General features: G+C 45.1%; 1 protein-coding gene across 6 annotated transcripts in view; it reads right to left on the reverse strand.

The window, feature by feature from the left end:
* Nucleotides 1–23,390, reverse strand: part of CAPSL (calcyphosine like) — an 87,194-nt gene that overhangs the window by 17,478 nt on the left and 46,326 nt on the right. For 5 of the 6 annotated variants that reach the window (XM_075841931.1, XM_075841913.1, XM_075841938.1 and 2 more), the window contains one exon: nucleotides 14,040–14,154. In XM_075841931.1, the coding sequence (XP_075698046.1) occupies nucleotides 14,040–14,154 (115 nt within the window). Of the gene's footprint in view, nucleotides 1–9,571; nucleotides 9,693–14,039; nucleotides 14,155–23,390 lie in introns of those variants that run through there. The other variant, XM_075841949.1, reaches the window with a different exon arrangement.

Raw genomic sequence — 23,390 nt, forward strand, 5'->3', positions numbered from 1 at the left:
CTGCTTCTGCCGTGCTTCTGCCTTGCTGCAGTTCTGCTTGACCTGCTTGCTTGCCCTGGCTTGCTTCTGTCTCCGTGCCTGCTCGGGTGTACTCACTTCGTCCTGGTCCTGACTGTTCGTTCGCCGCCCCGTTTCCTCGTGGCGTTCCGTGGCTACTGCCCCTTCCCTTGCGTGTTCCCTGTTTGTCTTCCTGTGCACTTAGCCAGCGTAGGGACCGCCGCCCAGTTGTACCTCGTCGCCTAGGGCGGGTCGTTGCAAGTAGGCAGGGACAGGGCGGTGGGTAGATTAGGGCTCACTTTCCCTTCACCTCCTTCCTGCCATTACAGGTTGATGTACGGCTAAGATTTATTTCAAAATACCATTTGTTTTTGCCATGTGGTTTTCACAGGTTTTTAATATGTTTTTATCTGCAAAAACCACGTAGCCGAACCGCATACTTTTTGACCCCACTGCGGCCATACATCAACCACAACATGTGATCTTCACAAAGGAAAGGGAGAACATGCAAAATCCATGCAAAGGTTCCCCTGGTTTGATTTGAATTTAAAACCCCAACTAAGGGAGGGGGAGCTGGCAAGACATGTGCCAAGGGGAGGTGCAAAGAGGCTTCTCTGCTCTGGCCAGAGTACTAAATACAGGTCTAGGGAAGCAAACTGAATGTTTGCCCAGGGCGAAGAAAAGACTAGCTACTACCCAGTGCTGTAATACAGTCCACTCTACTGCTTGAGAGGTACAGGATGGTCAGAGTATTATTATACTTTATCTACATTATATTGCCAGAAATAGGTGGACACCACTCTTAATTATTGAGTTCAGGTGTTTCAGCTACACCCATTGCATATAGGGGCACAAAATCAAGCACACAGCCATGTAATCTCCATAGACAAACATTACTATTAGGATGAGTCGTACTGAAGAGATCAGTGACTTTACCAGTGGCACTGTCATTGAATCCCATCTTTCTCACAAGTCTCTTTGTGAAATTGTTATTATTACCTGCTATATCTGCCCCGGTCACCTGTAAGTGTTATTATTATCTGATAGATCTTCCCAGTCACCAGTAAGTGTTATTTTTATCATCTGCTAGATCTCCCCGGTCACATGTAAGTGCTATTATTATCTGCTAGATCTGCCCCGGTCACCTGTAAGTGCTATTATTATTATCTGCTAGATCTGCCCGGTCACCTATAAGTGCTATTATTATCTGCTATATCTGCCCCAGTCACCTGTAAGTGTTATTATTATTATTATCTGCTAGATCTGCCCTGGTCACCTGTAAGTGTTATTATTATTATCTGCTAGATCTGCCCTGTTCACCTGTAAGTGCTATTATTATCTACCAGATCTGCTCCGGTCTCCTGTGTTATTATTATCTACCAGATCTGCGCCGGTCACCTGTGTTATTATTATCTACCGTATCTTCCCTGGTCACATCTAAGTGCTATTATTATCTGCTGTTCTGCCCTAGTCACCTGTACGTGCTATGATTATATACTAGATCTGCACCAGTCACCTGTAAGTGATATTATTGTGAAATGGTCGCATCCAGGAATAACATCAGCTAGCCACAAAGGAGTAGACCACGCAAACTTACAGAGCGGGACACCAAGTATCGAAGTGCATGGCGCTTAAAAAAAAATTGCTTAACCTCTGTTGTATGACTCACTACAGAGATCCACACTGCTTCTAGAAGTGACATCAGCACCAGATCTGTGCGTGCAGAGCTTTATGAAATGGGTTTCCATGGTCGCTGCACAAAAGCCTAAGATCCTGATGCACAATGCCAACCGGCAGCTGGAGTGGTGTAAAGCACGTCGTCACTGTACTGTGGAGCAGCGTGTTCTCTGGAATACTTCTGGCCAGACAGTGTATATAAAGCCTGCTAGTCATGTGCTTCTGTGTAATGATTGCCATCAGTTTCCAGACCAGTGAAGATTACGATCTACTGTGATTTCACTACCACTGCACACACGAGAGATAATAGAACACAGTTAAACAGTGAGTCTACTGATGATAACAACTTTATCAACTACTCAGCCAAACTTTCAAAGGTCGCAGTTAAATAAAGTTCTGCAACATTCTAAATAAAGTTGAAATTCAATTCTGCACCATTTTCAAGATCTATGTTTGCTGTCAGTGAATGGGAACATTTTCCGTAAAATCTAGGGGCTGAAAACCTGTACGACCTACTACATCACTCAGATTAATGTTTGTTACACTTGTATCATGCCTAGACAATCCTCTGTGAGCTAAATCTTACCTTTTCCTGTTAGATCATGCCAAACATAACACTTTTTCATTTGATTCTCTTTCAGACCGTCCACCGAATTTGTCCAGTCCCAGTGGTCACACATGCTCAGTACCACCGCCTGAATCTTCTTGTATACGGTCGGTGGAGTGACCTTTGCTATTGTGTAGATCAACCAATAAGAATCAGCACGCTAGAAGAGGCTTCTACTTCAGCAGTGGTTGCATTCTGTGACGTTCCGAAAGGGAATCAAAGGAACAGCAGGGGGCGCCATAACAAGTATATAAAAGCTATATTTACCCACAGGAGCAATTTTATGATTCCAAATGAAAAAAATTTGGCTGAGAAATTTTATATTTTATCCCTTAATGTAAATCTACGATGGATGTGCACTGCCCTGATATGGGACAGCGGGTGCCAGCTGTTTCATACAGCTGACCCCCGCCTGCAACGGCTGGGATTGTTTAACCCCTAAGATGCCATCGTCAATAGCAACTGCAGCATTTGAGCAGTTTGACAGAGGTAGGGGGCTTCCTCTGTGCCCCGATCACCTACCGATCGATTACATGACAGCCGGAGGCCTATTGAAGGCCTCCAGGTCTGCCATCAATGCTCTAATTTTAAGCCTTGCCAGAGGCAGGGCTTAATAGTAGAGCACAGATAGAGGCAATATACTGCATTACATATATATTGCAGGGTATTGCATGAGCAATCCATAGATCGCCTGGTAAAGTTACTTAAAGGGACTAAAAAAAAAAAAAAAGGTAAAAAATGTTTAATAACATTTAAAAAAAATAATTAAGTGTTCAAAAAAAACAACCTTTTTTCAATTTTTAACAAAAAAATTATGTTAGCAATAAAACAGTAAACATAAATGGTATTGCCGTCACCAAACGGGTAATACATCACATTATTTAACCCACCGAGTAAATGCAGTAGGGGAAAATATTATATATAGAGGTGCAGTTTTTTGGTCACCTGGCTTCGCAAACAAAAGGAATAAAAAGTGATCAGAAAGTCGTATGTGCCTCAAATAAAAACCTACAGGGGCGGAAGTACTGGTACTGGAGAGGCGGAGGTACTGGCTTAAAGAGGCTCTGTCACCAGATTTTCAAACCCCTATCTCGTATTGCAGCAGATCGGCGCTGAATGTAGATTACAGTAACGTTGTTTTTTTGTGTGTGTAACATCTGGGCGTTTTTACTTGTTTTACTAGCTGGGCGTTGTGAATAGAAGTGTATGATGCTGACAAATCAGCATCATCCACTTCTCTTCGTTACCACCCAGCTTCTGGCAGTGCACAGACACACAGCGTGTCCTCGCGAGATCACGCTGTGACGTCACTCACTTCCTCCCACAGGAACTTCATCCCGTCGGACGAGCGAGGACACGCTGTGTGTCTGTGAACTGCCAGAAGCTGGGTGGTAACGAAGAGAAGTGGATGATGCTGATTCGTCAGCATCATACACTTCTATTCACAACGCTTAGCTAGTAAAACAAGTAAACACACCCAGATGTACACACACAATACACGCCCAGTTGGAAATAAGATTAAAAACGCCCAGTTGTACATAAGAAAGGCTCATTTGCATAAATATAAAAATGGTCATAACTTGGCCAAAAATGCTCGTTTTTAAAAAAAAAACAAAAACGTTACTGTAATCTACATTGCAGCGACGATCTGCTGCAATAGGAGATAGGGGTTTGAAAATCTGGTGACAGAGCCTCTTTAATACAGCCCTCTCTCCCTCTTAGACCCCTAACCATGAGCAGTATAAGAGAGGGGATGGCGGCACAGCTCGGGGAGTGAGGGATTAGCACTGAGATCGCGGGTAAGCTCTAGTGATAACTGTCTATATATAAGGGAAGTGACGTCACTAGAGCTTACCTACATATATGTTTAACGGAGGCCAGTGATAAATGTCATACAGTGGCATCTGCCCCACATAGGCTATTATCCAGGGGATAGCGGAGAGAAAAGATCCGATTGTAACCCTGGCGCTGCCGGCGGGGGAAGTCAAGGAGGGACGAGGAGAACTTGATGCAGTAGTAGAAGCACAGCGCGGTCCTCTACTCCATCAAGTTCTCCTTGTCCTTCTACTCCACCATGTTCTCATATGCAACCTTTGAATAAATAAATTGCCTGAAGTCTCTTCGGTCTTCCGGAACGGAAATAGGACTTCCACCGCTGGCAGCGCCGGGCTTACAACCGGATCTTTTCTCTCTGCTATCTCCTGGATATATACATCTGGACTATCCCGATCCAGACCGGAACCTAGGCTGCAGCCCCATCTGGATATACATCCCACTGGACATACTTAGACAAACACCTCGCTGGACGTAGTGCTCCTAGCACAACCAAACCAGGTTAGTGCACTTGACCACCGCTTTGTTTCTCATCCCCCTATCGGCTGATCCACTATATGCGCTCTGTGCTTTTTTATCTGTTTCAGAGTTTGTACAAGTTTATACAGGAGAAAGTAAGAGTCTTGTTTGAAAACCTTTGTAAAAATAACCTACCACGAAATTGTGACTTATTAGAGGGGGATCCTCTGTTCAGGATCCTAATCTCTTGGTCAGAGTGGAGAGCGGTTATAAAGAGCATCTCTCTCTCCCTCTCTCTCTGGAGGACCTGTCCTGTCCCGTATTACACAGACAACACAATGATATGAATGGGCACTGAGTAATGCCTCATTTCTCCTGTGGTGGCGCTGCAGGGAAACTGAACACTTACTAACAGGTTTCCTCACAGATCACAGCTGATCACAATTTGTTTTTTATATAAGCAATTTTTGGAATAGCTTATTTAAGAAAGCAACATAGAAAATATGCGGTAAACCCATATGTATTTAACATGCTGCGGTCTTCCTGCCGCATCCCTACCAGTATACAAGAAGTAAACTTATGACACATTAATCAGACATGTAAGAAATCTCATCCCCAGAACAACAGGCCTACATGCCGAGCAATGGATTTATTTAAATCTATAGATTATGCCTCCCCACACCACCATAGGCAACTGCCGACGCTGCCTATCCCTCATCCCAGCCCTGCTTCCATAACTTTATTAATCTTTGTGATTAATAAAGTTATGGAACCAGCGCTGGGATGAGGGATAGGCAGTGTTGGCAGTCGACTAGCGTGCCATGGGGGAGGCACAATCTATAGATTTTAAAAAAATCCAGCCGAATTGGATACTGTGTCTGAGTGGCTAATAATGCTGTAGAAGGATATATCTGATATGATTGTGGTGGGTGTATTGCAAAATGATTGCCTGGGCACCAAGAGAGCTTATCCTGTATGGATTATGTATATCGCTCAGTTTTCTCTGTAGTGACAGCAGGGACGGCTTCACAGAAAAAGCTTTGTTCTGAATTTTTAGACACTTACGCTCACCTTAGATCCATTCCTCGTGATGGCGCCTGATCTCTGTTATTAATTGATAGACTTGGTTAAACATTATTAAAAGGCATTTTCAAAATGCAAAATATTTGTCAAGGATTTGTCAACACTATTCCAATCTAGAGGGATCCCACAAAAAACGTATACCACACAGTATAATTTTTTTAACATGGGAGTCTATGGGTGTCGGATGCCATTGTATGGCATCTGTCACAGGTATACATTAAACGTATACCTCCGGGAGCACCTGTCCATATATGGAGAGTGACTTCGAGAGTTTTCCTGGACAAGTCTCCGGGAGTGGGATACGTTTGGGCCTTTCGTCGGAGGTATACGTTGAGAGTCTTCCTCTGCATCGGATACAATCGCGCTGTTCATGGGGCTTCCGAAGCCAGACCCACAGCAATCAGCTGATCAGCAGTGTAGCCAGGTCTGGCCTTAGTGGTGTGCGACTTGTGCCATTGCACAGGGCGCATCACTCCAGCAGATGGAAGGGGGCGCTGCGATGTTTCCCTTCCCCTGCTTGTTTCAGATGCGCACGGGCCCGGCGACTCAGCAGCCGCCTTTCCGCCCGGGCGCTTCTTCATTCAGTGGCGTCGCTACCGCTGCAGCAGCCAAAGCGGCTGCTAGCAGCGACACCGGGAATCAGGGTGCCTGTGCCGGCCGTCCCCCCCATGGCCGGCGGCACCGCTAGCAGCTGCTGCGGCTGCTACAGCGGTAGCGACACCGTGTGGCCGGGGATTCTGCTCCTGGATGGAGCGCTTGATGTCTCTGACCATATATGGACAGTGACATCAGGGGCAACTCCTAAAGCGGAATCCTCGTCCACAGCGTTGCCGACTCTGTGACCGGGGATTCCACTCCAGGAGAAGCCTTTGACGTCAGGGAGCTACAGTGGCGTTATCTACAGGAAGGAGGGGGGTTGCTATCTGCAAGAGAGCTTTGTGGCACTACCAACAAGGTGGCTGTGTGGCACTACGTACAAGGGGACTGTGTGGCACTACCTACAAGGGGGCTGTGTGGCACTACCTACAAGGGGGCTGTGTGGCACTACCCACTAGGGAACTGTGTGGCACAACCTACAAGGGGGCTGTGTGGAGTGGCACTATCTATGGGGTGCTGTGTGGCACTACCTACAGGGGGCTGTGTGGCACTACCTACAAGGGGATTTTGTGGCACTACCTACAAGGGGGCTGTGTGGAACTACCTACAAGAGGACTGTGTGTAGTGGCACTACCTACAGGATGCTGTGTGGAACTACCTACGAGGGGCTGTGTGGCACTACCTACAAGGGGACTGTGAGGCACTACCTACAAGGGGGCTGTGTGGGACTACCTACAAGGGGGCTGTGTGGAGTGGCACTACTTACAGGGTGAGGTGTGGAGTGGCACTACCTACAAAGGGCTGTGTGGCACTACCTACCAGGGGGCTGTATGGCACTACCTACAAGGAGGCTGTGTGGAGTGGCACTACCTACAGGGTGCTGTGCGACACTACCTACAAGGGGCTGTGTGGCACTACCTACAAGGGGCTGTGTGGCACTACCTACAAAGGGCTGTGTGGCATTACCTACAAGGTGCCTGTGTGTCACCACCTGGAAGGGGGCTGTGTGGCACTACTTACAAGGGGCCTGTGTAGCACTACCTACAGGGGGCGGTGTGGTGCTACCTACAGGGGGCTATGTGGAACTACCTACAAGGGGCTGTGTGGCACTATCTACAGTGGGCTTTGTGGAACTACCTACAAGGGGACTGTGTGGCACTATCTACAGGGGGAATCTGTGAGTGGTGGGCTGATGGTCATTTTACTGTGAGTAGCGGGCTGATGGTCATTTTACTGTGAATGGGGAGCTGACAGTTATTTTACTGTGAGTGAGGGGGCTGATGGTCATTTTACTGTGAGTGGGGGGCTGATGGTCATTTTACTGTGAGTGGGAGAGCTGATGGTCATATTACTGTGAGTGGTGGGCTGATGGTCATTTTACTGTGAGTGGGGGGCTGATGGTCATATTAGTGTGAATGGGGGGCTGACGGTAATTTTACTGTGAGTGAGGGGGCTAATGGTCATATTACTGTGAGTGAGGGGGCTAATGGTCATATTACTGTGAGTGGCGGGCTGATGGTCATATTACTGTGAGTGGGGGGCTGATGGTCATATTACTGTGTGTGGTGGGCTGATGGTCATATTACTGTGAGTGGGGGGCTGATGGTCATATTACTGTGAGTGAGGGGGCTAATGGTCATATTACTGTGAGTGGGGGGCTGATGGTCTTCAAGTGGTTTCCACCTCTGACCTCCAATTGAAATGAATAGAAGGCAGAAAATACCTGCGGCGCCCGTTTGGTGCTTTTTTTGCCTGCGTCTTTTGCATTAGCTTCAACGGCTTAAAAAAAACCACAAAAAAACCTGGTCAAACAACGCTGTCAGTTCCTGAAGGAATTTTGAGGCAGATTTTTTTTGCCTTACAAAAAACGCTGTGTGAACACACCCTACGAGTGTAGTGCTTGTTTTTAGCCGTTTTCTGTCTTTCTCTAAACAATTTTTGGTACGGGTGCCCTGAGGAAATGTTATTTTTCCAGTGCTGCCTCGAGTCCAGAAAGATAAGGAAACTCTGTACTAGGCTACAGGATCACGCCGGCCTACGCAAAGATCCCGTCGTGGAGCAGCTCAATTTGTCGTGGCAACGGGGCCTAGGTGAGGACAATATTTTTGTTTGGGGGGCACTGTCTACAAGGGGGAGGTGGGGGGGCTGTATGGCACTGTCTACAAAGAGGCTGGATGGCACAATCTACAGAGGGGCACTATTTACAAGGTATGGCAGCCAGGGGAGGGGGCATTATACTGTGCGGAGGCACTACAGGGGGCAATAAACTGTGTGTGGCTTTTAGGGTATGTGCACACACACTATTTACGTCCGTAATTGACGGACGTATTTCGGCCGCAAGTACCGGACCGAACACAGTGCAGGGAGCCGGGCTCCTAGCATCATACTTATGTACGATGCTAGGAGTCCCTGCCTCTCCGTGGAACTGCTGTCCCGTACTGAAAACATGATTACAGTACGGGACAGGTGTCCTGCAGAGAGGCAGGGACTCCTAGCATCGTATATAACTATGATGCTAGGAGCCCGGCTCCCTGCACTGTGTTCGGTCCGGGACTTGCGGCCGAAATACGTCCGTCAATTACGGACGTAATTAGTGTGTGTGCACATACCCTTAGGGGGCATAATACTGTGCGGAGGCACTACAGGGGGCATAATACTGTGTGGGCACAATTAGAGGACAAAATACTGTGTTCTTGAAGGGGTTTTATTATTAAATATCATTATTATACTTTATAGGGGGCACTAAAGGGGCATTATACTGTGGGGGCATTATAGTTTTTATGGGGCATTTTTTTATAATTTTGCATGGAGCGCCATCTATCCTAAGGCCGGCCCTGAGTGTAGCTATAGGGATGCAGAGTAGTAACACACCTTGGGGACCCATAATGCACCCAGATTAGAATGAGGACTGGTGTGGTCCTATGTGTCAGAGGGGACTTTGGCCCCCGTCAGGCAGCAGGGCCCCGTGTGACAGCTACACCTACCTCTGAGTACATGAACTCAATCCTTTGTTGATCCCTTGGGCCATTTAGATCAATGATACTTTGTATAATCCATCATGGGGTTTAGGTGTTATACAGAATGCAGCAGTCCCTATAGAAATTGGTGATTGTCCCAGATCTAGGACTGCACCCATCAGATCACCCAACATGTACAGCATTCTGGAGTAATATCTCAATGACAAAGTTGCTAAGAACTCATCTCTAAGAAGTTGCAAAACTTTTGAAAGTAGCATCACCATGTATAACAGAAACAGAAGTACAACTAATCAACTAATCAATGACCGATTTATAGATGATTATGTTTCTAAAATGTCACCTTTAGAGTCTCGGGATGAGGATCCTCCCTGCAGCAGCCCGGAGCTTTCACCTGCTACTATGGACGCAGCTCTCATTCAGCAGGTGGAGTAGGACGACGCCTTACTTCGAAGCTCGGTCTTTCTGATTGGCTCAGCCAACAGAATTCTTGTCTGGGATTGGAGGACGTCGCTGTCTGTCACGTGGTCCCCGCCCCAGTTGTGAATGTTGCTTGAGCTTAGTTACACATAGCAGGGCTGCCATGGAGACGGCTTCAGACGTTCGGAAACAGGACTGTGCTGGTGACTGGTTATAACTCCGCCCCCTGGAGCAGTGTAAACACAGCGCGCAGCTTTAACCCTTCCTTTACCACAATGTCTTGAAGTGTAGGGGAAAATACTTTATTAACCAGAGATGCCCTTCGCTATATTATGGAATTGGATGCACAATCCTCAGGGGCGCACTTAGAATCCCCCCCCTCCCACCCCTATGAGTAGTTCAGGAGATAAGAACAAGTTAAATTATACAATTCTTTCTGCCGCCGCTAGGGGAGCGCACTGCATGTGAATTGATTATTGATTTCAATGGGAGCTGTATAAATCCCTATGCAGTGAGCTCCCTCTAGTGGTGATGGTGACTGCAGACATGACATGTAACTCTGTATATATCTGTATGTAGTGAGCACCCCCTAGTGGTAACTGCAGGTAGCAGAATCTTATCATGTAACTCTGTATATATCTGTATGTATTGAGCACCCCCTAGTGGTAACTGCAGGTAGCAGAATCTTATCATGTAACTCTTTGGGAGCTGTATATATCTGTATGTAGTGAGCTCCCTCTAGTGGTGGCTCCAGGTAGTAGAATGTTATTATCTAACTCTATGGGAGCTGTCTATATCTGTATGTAGTGATCTCCCTCTAGTGGTGGCTGCAGGTAGCAGAATTGTATCATGAAGCTGTATGGAAGTTGTATATATCTGTATGTAATGAGCTCCCTGTAGTGGTGGCTGCTTCAACAGAATTTTATTATGTAACTCTATGGTAGCTGTCTATAGCTGTATGTAGTAAGCTCCCTCTAGTGGTGGCTGCAGGTAGCAGAATTGTATCATGTAACTCTATGGGAGCTATATATATCTGTATGTAGTGCGCTCCCCCTAGTGGTCGCTGCAGGTGGAATGATGTTATTTTATGGCTGTTTGAAGAAAGGGAAACATTTAGAGCTTTCTATACCTGGACATTTTTAGATTAAATAAAATGAATGTATACTTCCCTGCCATAGACCACTATTAACCCCTTCAACATCCCAAACCATATAATAATTACAACAAAATAGGCATGTAACACATGAAGATATAGCTGAGGATTTCTGTTACGTCTGAATTTACCCTAATTATATTATGGGGGTCTTTATTAGGGTTATCAAGATTTCCCAGGCAGGGACAGAACAATGGTAGAGCTTGTGGGGTTAAACAATCCCGGCCGTTAGTGCAGTAGGGTGGTTGTCAATCACAGTCACACTCCTGGTCACGATCAGCGATGATGTATGTGTGCACATGTTCGGAATCCTGTATTAAGAGGTTAAAAGGTTCTCCGAGCTGTTTTTTTTCCAACCCCTTTGTTAACAATAATTAATGATGCAGCAAATTTTGGCCTTAACCCATACTTGCCAACCTTTGAGAAGGGACATCAGAGAGATTCTAAAAAGTGCTGGATTCTTCTCTTGTGCCCCGCCCATTTATATAGGACACACCCCACTATTCCATTTTGTAAATCAGAAATAGTGCATATGACCCCCCTTCATCATACATCAAAATGAATACAGATACCAGACCAGACCCTTTAAACTAATACAGACCCAATACCACCTACACAAATGCAGACCTCAGATGAGACCCTCTAAACAAATACAGAACCCGGATGAGACCCCCAAAACAAATACAGACCACATACCAGACCGCTAAATAAATACAGACCCCAAACCAGGCACCGTAAACAAATACAAACCTCAGAACAGACCCTCTAACAAATACAGACCCCAGACCAGACTCCTAAACAAATACAGACCCCAGACCAGACCCCCTAAATACATACAGACCCCAGACCAGGCACTGTAAACAAATACATACCTCAGACCAGACTCCTAAACAAATACAAACCCCAGACCAGACCCCTAAATAAATACAGACCCCAGACCAGGCACTGTAAACAAATACAGACCAAAGACCATGCCCCCTAAATACCTACAGACCCCAGGCCAGGCACCGTAAACAAATACAAACCTAAGATCAGACCCTCTAACAAATACAGTCCCCAGACCAGACTCCTAAACAAATACAGACCCCAGACCAGACCCCCTAAATACATACAGACCCAAGACCAGGCACTGTAAACAAATACAGACCCCAGACCAGACCCCCTAAATACATACAGACACCAGACCAGGCACTGTAAACAAATACAGACCTGACCCCTAAATAAATACAAACCTCAGACCAGACCGTCCAAACTAATACAAACCCCAGACCAGGCCCCCTAAACAAACACAGAGCTCAGATCAGACCCTCTAAACAAACACAGAGCGGACCTCAGACCAAACCCCCTAAACAAATATAGACTCCAGACCAGACCCATCAATACAGACTGTATGGGACGCTTCAGAAAGCCTGAGGCTTGTGACCACCACAATTGTACAGCAGTTTTATATAGACATTGTCTAGCGCTGTTATTAGATAACTTTATATATGGAGCTGTTACTTCCTCACTGTATGTGGTATTATTTACACACTGTATGGCGGCATTGTATGGCACGGTTACTTAGGCACTACACAGTACATTATTCTTGCCGCCACCATACACTGCACTTTATAACATTGTTAATAAGACAACTGTATGGAATTGTTGTTCAGTCAGTGAATGGCACTGTTATTAGGGCACCATACTATATGCAGAACCAGTTCCAGGTTTATGTGGGCACTTGGGTTACACATACTTAGTGGGCCCCTTTGCAGGGGAACTCACAGCTACAGTAAACCTCAGTTTGTGCCCCCATATAGAAGTTAGGCCCTGATTATGCCCCCATATAAAAGTTAGTCCCCCAGTTTGTGCCCCCATATAAAAGTTAGGCCCCCAGTTTGTGCCCCCAAATATACAGTGCCCTCTGTAAATAATGCCACAGTGCCCCCTGTAGATAATGCCACAGTGCCCTCTGTAGATAGTGCCACAGTGCCCTCTGTAGATAATGCCACAGTGCCCACTGTAGACAGTGCCACACAGCTCCCCTGTAGGTAGTGCCACACAGCTCCCTGTAGATAGTACCACACACAGTCCCCCTGTAGATAGTGCCACACAAACCCTTGTAGATAGTGCCACACAACCCCTTGTAGATAGTGCCACACACCTGTCCCTGTAGATAATGAAACATAAACCCCCCATAGATAGGGCTAGACCCCCTTCCATGTAGATAGCGCCATTGGGACTCCCTCTAGGAGTTGAATTTCCAGCCGATGCTCTGTCCGGTGATTCCGCTCCTGGAGGAGCCCCTGATGTCACTTCATATGGACAGTGACGTCAGGGGCTCCTGCTGGAGCGGAATCCCCGGCTGGAGCGTTGACAAAAGCTCTGACCGGGGATTCCGCTGCTAGACAGAGCCCCTGACGTCACTGTCCATATATGGGTAGTGACATCAGGGGCTTCTCCAGGAGCGGAATCCCTGGCCAGAGCATCATCAACGCTCTCGCCGGGGATTCCACTTCAGGAGGAGCCCCTGATGTCACTGTCCATATATGGATAGTGACGTAAAGAGGCTTCTCCAGGAGCGGAATCGCTGGCCAGAGCATCGGCAATGCTCTGGGGGGATTCCGCTTCTAAACAGGGGCTCCCTCTAGGAGTGGAATCTATGCTCTGGCCGGGGATTCCGCTGCTGAAGGAGCCATGACGGCACCGTAAGCACCCGGCACTTGCCCGGGTTCGCCGGCTGCTGACGCCGACCCTGACTATATGGCACTTATAATTTTATGTACACCATGTGACAGTACACCGGTGATCTGGGGGAGCTAACAGAAGGCACTGCACTAGTCACCATCCAACATAAGGCCAATCCTGGTCCTATATAGTGTGTGCCTAAATAATACCACAACGATACAGTGTCCAAATAACAGTGCCATCTCTCTGTAAATGCTCTCATCCACCGGGTTCCTACTGCAGCTACTTTTGGAAAAGTTTTGTGGTGGGACGGGAGAAAGTGGGGGAGGCTCAAGCCCATTAGACTTGTAGCCGGCCTGAACTTCTTAATCTGCTTGATTGTCTGACCTGTTTAAGTGAAAGATTGGTTTATGGTATTCCCACAGATATAGTCGTGCTTCACAACATAGCAGTGCCACATGGCATATCATCTCCACAGTAATGCCACATTATAGTGCCCATATAATAGTGCCGCTTTGTAGTGAGTAATCAAATATTCATGGCTCAATGGGGTCCTGGTTTCGAATCCTACCATGGTTAACATCATCGCAGAGTTTATATATTCTTTCTGTGTTCTTCTGGGTTTCCGCCAGGATCTCTGCTTTCCTTCCATAATCCAAAAACATCCTAATATGATATTCGGCTTCCTATGAAATTGTGAGAGAGGGAAATTAGATTGTGACCTCCAATAAAAACATGCAAATAGTGACAATCTCTATACAGTGATACAGATTATGTTGGCACCATATAAGCAACAGAAAATGAATAGTTTTTGTAGGGTATAGTGTGCTAAAACTATCATAGAATCACTCAGGTTTTTTTTTAATCTTGTGTCAACACCACCTGGTGGTCACTTTAGATACTGTGGTTGTTTTGTTTTTTTTGTTTTTTTTAATTATGGGAAAATAATTTCCTTGACATCCACAGCAGCAGCACTCATGGGGGATATTCTATCCTCCTAAAAGATAGGAGTAGTGGTATCAATTATTTGATTAATCAGTTACCCTATAATAGCCTGCATCCTAGTAGTCACATTGTGTTCTTTTCTGTCCTTCCTTCTAGACAGGTGGTTCCTGGAGTGTTGGGAAGTATATTTTCTTCTTATATTATCTACTCTAGTTTTGGATTAGGTATTTTATTCATCAAGGTCCGTGTCTTATGGGTAAAAGCGTTCCAGCCGGATAGTACAAAAGGAAGTCTGCAGGGCTTGTAAACTTACGGTTTGTGCTGGCTTCCCTGGTAGAGGAAAGAGCGTTTTCTCCTCCTCTCCCCTTGTAGAACGGATCTGGGAATGCGTGGCACCGGCGTATAACGTCGCACGCCGCTGGCGCCATTTTCTTGAAGCCCGTATTTTTTCCCTATGAACGAGGCCATTTTTCGCTTCCACGCATGCGCATTCCGGCATCCTCGGCCACTGTCGGCGCAATCCCGGAAGTAGTGGGAGGATTTAAAGCAGCCATGGAAGTTTTTCTTCTGCGCTCCTCCTGGCTGCTCAGGGCTTCTCCTAGATTATTACGGTAACCTGTAGTTTCCTCTTTTTTACTTGTGGTATTCTCAAAATAAGGGGTTTTCTGACCGGTATGTTCTCTATTCACAGATGTCTAGCCAGGGCTCTGGGGATAGAGGATGCGGGAGGAAGTCTGCAGGGAAACGCAGACACCTATCATCTAGGGCTTGCGATGCCCCGTTATCAGATGGTAATGATTATTTTTTCTGCTCTGAATGCAGAGATAATGAATTTCCTGTAGAGGATCAACCCATGTCCAAGAGGGAAATGCTACTCCGGATGAAGGATTTTGTCCATGACTCCACTGAATTCAAAGAAAGCCTCTCGCATGAGAGGGAAAAATTTGGAGAAACATCCCAGGCCCAGGTCTACAGATCCAGACCAATAAGGGAACATGTCTCATCTCCTAGGGAGTCAGACGTTGTGGAGGGATCTATAGTCATCGATAAAAAAATACATACTTCTCCATCTGAAAGTGATGACGATCAGGACCTTAATCTCTTTCCTCTAGAGAAAATGTCCAGTTTACTCAAAACCATACTTTCAGATGAACGGGTTCAGTATGATGGCACAGGAGAGGATGGCTTTCCCAAAAAAATTAGGCCATTCAAAGTTGAATCCATCACAAAAAAGCTTATGATAAATGAATGCAAGTCTCCAAATAATGGACCCATTCTAACAAAGAGATTCAAGACAATGTTTGTCATTGATGAGGAACAAGAGAAAGAATGGGGGGAACCCCCTAAGGTAGACGTAGCTATTGCCAAGCTCTTTAGGTGAACAGTAGTCCCCAGTGAAGTTGGGTCAAATTTTCAGGACCCTATGGACCGAAGGATTTATAGCTCACTGCGCAGGGGCTACCTAAGAGCCACAGCTCAGGCAAAGATGTCGCTAGCCTCCTCCACGGTAGAAAAGAACTTAAGATCCTGGCTCCTCCAGATGGAGGAAGATATAGACAATGGAGTCTCACGAGATGACATCCTTAAGTATTTCAGACCGGTCTCGCTGGCGTCAGATTTTCTTTGTGATGCCATGATACAGCAGGCCAGACTTGCGACCCGTGCTGGGACGAGGTCCCTCTGGATAAAGCCATGGGGAGCCGATATGCACTAAAAAAACGCCCTTTGTTCTATGGAGTTCCAGCCCAATAGGCTTTCTGGGACCGAACTAGATTCTCTAATGGAAAATCTGTCGGACAAGAAGTATAAATTACTCCCTCAGTCAGGGAAACGTAAATGGAGATCTTCCTTTCGTGGCCAATCCAGAGGTCAGTACAAGGCAGGAAGACAAGAGAGAGGAGAGAATTCCTCCTCCACTAGTATGCAGAGTTCCCAGCGTGGAACGTATAGACGTCAGAAGGGTAGAGGAAGAAGCCGTCAGGGCGCCGGCAGAAGGCTGGAATTCTGATGCCAAAAGCTTTCCAGCGGGAGGAAGGCTGTCTTTTTTTCTATCCCCAGTGGGAAGAGTTCATAAAAGACCGTTGGGTACTAGATATAATAAAAAATTGTTACAAAATAGAATTATTGTCATACCCAATAGACAGATTTCTTCCTATTGCTACATTTACCAAAGAAAAGCAGTCTCATAGAAAAAGCTATTCCGGTGTTTCCAGATATGAGAGTTCTAGAAAAAGTGCCCAAAGAGGGAGTTCAGAAAGGAGTCTACTCCAAAGTCTTCCTAGTTCTCAAACCAAGAGGAAAATAGAGGACGATTATAGATCTCCGATATCGAAACAATTTATTTGCAAGAAAAAATTCTGTATGGAAACCATTCGTTCTGCACTTTCTCTGTTAGAAGAAGGAGATTTTATTGCAACAATAGATTTGAAGGTCGCATATCTAGACATTCCGATCCATCTGGGACACAGAAAATTCCTCTGGATCCAGGGTGAATTACTCCACCTGTAATTCACAGCACTGCAATTCGGGATATTATCAGCCCCATACACATTCACCAAGGTGATTGTAGCGGTAGTAGCCGGCCTTAGAAAGAAAAGTATCACTATAGTACCTTATTTAGACGATTGGCTAGTGAAAGCCTACTCCGTAAAGGTTCTCAGTGCCCACCTGCAGATTATTCTCTCAGAGATTCAGGCATTGGGTTGGATCATCAATTGGGAGAAATCCCATATTCAGCCCACACAAGAAAAGCAGTTCCTGAGCTTCAGCCTGAACACCCGGCAGATGATGATTAATCTTCCATCAGAAGGACCCTATCGGGTACAATTGTCAGCACGAGACCTCAGCAAGGTAAAGCCTGTGTCAATTCGTCTAATTATGAGGGTACATATGCGACCCCTGCAGCAAGAGATACTGAGGGTTTGGAACCGAGGCTTGGATACTCTGCACAACTAAGTAATAATATCCATAGATACAAGAACCCCCCTAACCTGGTGGTTTGAGTTAAATAACGGCAGGTCCTTTGCCCCACAGTCTTGGATAGACATAACAACAGACGCATCCAGCTCAGGTTGGGGTGCTCACATGGCAGAGCAAATGATGAAGGGGACTTGGTCTCCGGAAGAGGGGTTAATATCCTCGAATCGCAGGGAGATGCGAGCAGTTATGAGGGCCCTGGCATATTTTCACCAATCCATTCAAGGGAAGGCCATACGAGTTCGCTCTGACAATGCGACTACAGTATCTTACCTGAACCGTCAGGGAGGCACCCAATCCATAGCCCTTCTCATAGAGGTGGCACCGATCCTATCATGGGCAGAGGAAAATGCTCAACAGCTGATCGCTGTACACATAAAAGGGCCCCTCAACACTGTAGCGGACAAACTAAGCCGCGACCTTCCACTACCGGGGGAATGGTGCCTAGATCAACAGATTTTCAGACAGATAGTGGAATTTTGGGGTCAACCACAAGTGAACCTAATGGCCACCCGAAGGAACGCAAAGGTGGATCAGTTTTGTTCCCTGTTCAGTGCAGACAAACTGTGGGCCTTGAATGCCCTTTCCATACCATGGACGTTCCACCTGGCATACATATTCCCGCCCATTCTAATAATCCCAAATGTCTTGCAGAAGATCAAACAGGAACAAGTCTCGGTCCTTGCCATCTGCCCTACTGGCCAAAGGAGCATGGTTCTCGTTACTCATGTCAATGAGCAAGGTCAATTTCTGGGTACTTCCTCAGATCCCATCCCTTGTGTCACAAGGCAACCGCTATTGTCCTCATCTGGACCATCTCCAATTCACAGCATGGAGGTTGATCGCTCCTTTTTAGCTGACTCAGGACTATCGGAGACAGTCATCAACACCCTCTCACCTAGTCATTTATAAAGGCCGTACAGAGAATTTGACCAACAGTAACCGATCCAGTCCCTAAGTCGGACCTATGCATCATCCTCAATCATCTATGTGAGCCACCGTTTGAGCCTCTTCAGTCTGTTGATCTAAAATATCTTTCACTCAAGGTCTGTTTTTAAGTGGCTATAACAACTGCCAAGAGAGTAAGTGATATACAGGCCTTGGGATCTTCAGAGCCATATCTACTCTTCATTCAGGATCGCGTCCTCATCAGGACATTACCTAACTTTATCCCAAAAGTTCCTTCCTTCCAGAATATAAATCAACAGAAGGAGTTACCTGTATTCCGTCCAGAACCATCATCAGTGGAGGAATGGAAACGTCATTCATTAGATGCTGGCAGGGCCTTAAAGGTTTATAAAGGTCGTACCAAGGACTTTAGAAAATCCAATCATCTCTTCCTTTCTTTTCAGGGAAGGAATAAATGCCAAAAATCATCTAAGGCCTCCTTGTCCATATGAATAAGGGAGGCAATTACTATCTGCTATACCCAGGCAGGATTACAAGCTCCGCAGCCCATCAGGACACACTCTACTAGAGCCGTATCCACATCATGGTCAGAAAGAAACTGCTTTCTAATTGACCAAATCTGCAGGACTGCGTCATGGTCCTCTTCACATACGTTTGTAAAACACTACATACTAGACATCAGAAGAGATGGGGGGGGGGGCAGGCTTTGGACGAGCGGTTATTCTGTCCGCAGTTCAGAAAGACCCACCCTAAATGGTCCACGAGCTATATCCCCATGAGTTCTGCTGCTGTGGACATCAAGGAAAGTGTAATTTTTGCTTACCGTAAATTCTCCTCCCTTTAGTCCAAGCAGCAGCACTGCTTCCTCCCCCCAAAAAAAGTATGTTTCTTTGTTCAGCAGATCTTGAGTATCCGTGGGTTTTCTTGTTCTTCCGGTTATAAATACAGAATGTGACTACTATGAGGCAGGCTATTATAGGGTAACTGATTAATCAAATAATTAATACCACCTGTCCTATCTTTTAGGAGGATAGAATATCCCCCATGAGTGCTGCTGCTTGGACTAAAGGAAAGAGAATTTACGGTGAGTAAAGTTACACTTTTCCAACGAAACCCAACAAAAACATAAAAATCGGTTCACCAGTAAATATCAGTCCTTCTGTAAAGCTGGCCTAGATATATTGCTGCATATTTCACAATATGACCTTGTATGATCCATGCTTTTTGCATTTGGTAATTTTTGTTCCAATTTTTGTTTAGATGTAAGTGTGGGGTCCGTCGTCTAATTGAGTATTTTCCCAGCTTTTATCTTCTTTATTAATCCTCATGCCATTGAAATGCAAACCCAACACTGACTGCTGCTCTGATTAACTCTAATTAGAGTTTTATAATTAGTGACGTCCCCCGGAACAGCAGGGGGCAGAATAAATACCCAGTGACATATTTTACTGATTGTCATTGTTTGAAGTTATCATTCTGTGAAGCGGGATGGGGGCAGGGCTCCTGGACATTATAATAGTTTAGTGAGATGTGAACGATTGTGACCGGAGATGTACATGGACACGCCGGAAAAACTTCTCAGTGAATTCTGCTTCTTTATGTAAAACCCAAAATGAAAGGTTGCTTGACCCAAATATTCAAAGCTGGATTTCATCCAACATAGCCATCTACAAAAGTGGAATTACAGTTTCATGTCGTTTTTGTAAGTTTTACGTTGTTTTTACTTCAGAAAACAATAAAACAAAATTGAAGTATAAAAAAACACAAACACTAAGGCCTCGTGCACACGACAGTAAAAACTCCCGTTATTACGGGTCGTAATTACGACCCGAAATAACGGGCCCATAGACTTCTATTGGCCACGGGTACCTTCCCGTTTTCTTACGGGAAGGTGCCCGTGTCGTTGAAAAAGATAGAACATGTTCTATTTTTTTATTTTACGGGCTGTGCTACTATACTTTATAATGGGAGCACGGCCCGGAAAAACGACCGGCTGCCCGTGGCCAGCCGTGCCCGGCCATGCCCGTAATTACGAGTCGTAATTACGGGCACGGTCGTGTGCATGGGGCCTAATTTTGTTTTCGTTTCCTGTTGGAAGATAGGAAGTAAATAGGAACTCTGATAACTTTCACGATGAGGTAGATGATCAAAATTATACAGGTCGAGATGAATAAAATCACATCCAGGAGATACTGCTGATACCAGGGCTGTTGGGAAGGATAGAGCCTAAGATGGCCCCCACCTGACTGAAAAAATTAGTTAGTCCCAGTAGAGTAGGGTTGGGGAACCTTTTCTGCCGAGGGCCTTTTGGATATTTATAACATCATCCGTGGGTCATACAAAATTATCAACTTACAAATGAGCCTGCTATATTTGGTCAAACATCGAAGACTACAGGTACATGCCCCTTTGCCTAAATTTTTGGGTGCATCATACGTATAGTTTAACAAGCATTATAGTAAAACCGCAAAAAATAAAGGAAAAAAGGACACTCTTTTGGTTTTGAGTGGAAGGCTACAGCTTTTATTAACAATATTAACCCTTAAAATATTTGTGAGGTGGAATAAGAAAAAAACAGCGATTCCTCAATATTTTGGGTGGTTTTGTTTTTATGTCGTTCACCAGGCGGTAAAAATGCCATGTTAACTTTATTCTGCAGGTCAATACAATTATAGCAATACCACATTTTTATAGTTTTTTTTTTTTTATGTTTTACTACTTTTACAAGAAAAAACGGATAATTAAAAATAAAATCTGAGTTTTGTCGCCGTATTCTGAAAGCTATAACTTTTTTATTTTTCCGTCTATTTAGCGATATGAGGGCTTATTTTTTGCAGGGTGAGCTGAGACTTTTAGATCACTTTTTATTTCATTTTTTGTGGGAGATGTAGTGACCACAAAAAAGCAATTCTGAGATTTTGCATTTGACGGCATTCACAGTGCGGACTAAATAATGATATATTGTAATAGTTCAGACTTTTACGGACGCGTCGATACCAGTTATGTTAATTATTTTTTTTACATTGTGCTTGAGGGAGAATGGGAAAAGTGTTGTTTTTTGAACTTTAAATTTTTTTATTTATTAAAAAAAACTTTACTTCACTGTTTTTTACTTTTTTTTTCTTGTCCCCCTAGGGGACTTGAACCAGCGATCGTTGGATCGCTTGCACGATATACTGCAATACTAATCTAATGCCATGCCAACCAACAGCAATCTCTGATTTCACCGCGGGGGGGCTTTTGGAATGTTACAGGGGGTCGCCCTCCTGTTTTCAGTGATTTAAATGCCGTCATCGCTATTGACCGCGGCATTTAACGGGTTATACAAGGTTATCGAGCGAGATCCCACCCGTTACCCGGAAGTGTCGACTGTAACACACAGCCGATACACTCGTCCTCTGGAGCGGGCTCAACCCATGAGCCCGCTCAACATTCCCCCATCCAACGTGCGCCATATATATATGGTGGATGTCGGGAAGGGGTTAACAAAAACACAATGCCCAGCTAACCTGGGCAGCATCTGTTCGGTATGTCCAAACACTGACATGTATACTTTACCACACGGCAAAACGGCTTGCTAGGCAAGCAAAATTCCGCCATAACGGACGCCGCATAAACCACTGGAATGTTCAGGACCCGTCTGGCACAATATTGGCCAGGTTTTGTGTTTCACATCAAACTATGCGTGGTACCACCACCGACCACATGCCAGACTTGATGAGCGAGATGAGCACAAGGTCATTCCTCCTGTGTGCACTACAAATACCACTACCAAAGCTTCTTTGCTCAATTTGATTACTTCAGGTAGCACTCTCAACCACTTCATTCCTCTGACGCCCTTCCAATATACATTAGCGACACAGAAACCCTGTGCCCCTACCTAAGTTGTCAGTTTTTGACCTGTGCACGTGCAATTTCAAACATTCCATAACCAGTACCATTAGGATCATGTATCGATACCTTGGACATGAGTATATTCGCTTAGAGTTGTTTCCATATCCTTACTTATTTCTGTATTTTAATTAATTCAATAAAATGTATATTTTAATGACATAAAAATTAGTGTTTTAGCATTTGTGGGTCGTATGACTTAAATTTTTGTAGATCAGTTTATCATATATATATATGTGTGAAGTTTTTGAACCAGTTTCTAATATCTCTGGACCATTTCATAAGTTTTGTTCATATCCAGTATCACATCTTCTCCCACCAAAACACCCAAATGCCTCGCACTGGGGGCACCAACTCGCCGATGCGAAGGGCACCAAAAAAGGCCAAAACAAAGGAGAAGCTGTGCCCGCACGATCGACGCGGGAGCCTGGCTATGACTGACAGCCGGGCTCCCGCTGCAACTGCCGAGATTGAAGAAACCTTCAATCTCAGCCGTTTAACCCATTAAATGCCGAAGTCAATAGCGACCGCGGCATTTAAATCTATTGACAGAGGGAGGGAGCTCCCTCTGTCACCCATCGGCGGCCGCGAATGCGATTTATGGCCGCTAACGGGTTGCCATGGCAGCCCGGTGTCTAACAAAGACCCCCAGGCCTGCCCTGGCTGTATGCCTATTAGGCCGTGTCGGAGGCATGGCCTAATAGATTGGCTGTCAGTTTCACACTGACAGACAATAATGCTTTGGTATACTAAGTATACCAAAGCATTATATCTGCGATCAGAAGATCGCATGGTGAAGTCCCCTAGTGGGACTAAAAAAAAAAATTAAAAACAGTCAAATAATTTTTTTTAAAATATATAAAAAAAACGTGAACAGTAAAAATAAAATAAAACCATTTTTTTTTCCATAAAAAGTGTTTTTATTTAATAAAAGTGTAAAAACAATCCTGAAAAGTACACATATATGGTATCGCTGCGATCGTAACAACACAAGTAATAAAGTTAACATGTTAATATAACGGTATACTGAACGCAGTACAAAAAATCAGCTAAAAACAACGTAAAAATCACTTTTTTTCTGCATTCCCCCAGAAAATAAATATAATAAAACGTAATCAATAAGTCCCATGCACCCCAAAATAGTAACAATGAAAACTACACCTTGTGCCGCAAAAACAAGCCCTCATATGGCAATATCAAC

Source organism: Rhinoderma darwinii, chromosome 1 (assembly GCF_050947455.1).
Source record: "Rhinoderma darwinii isolate aRhiDar2 chromosome 1, aRhiDar2.hap1, whole genome shotgun sequence".
Lineage (NCBI taxonomy): Eukaryota > Metazoa > Chordata > Amphibia > Anura > Rhinodermatidae > Rhinoderma > Rhinoderma darwinii.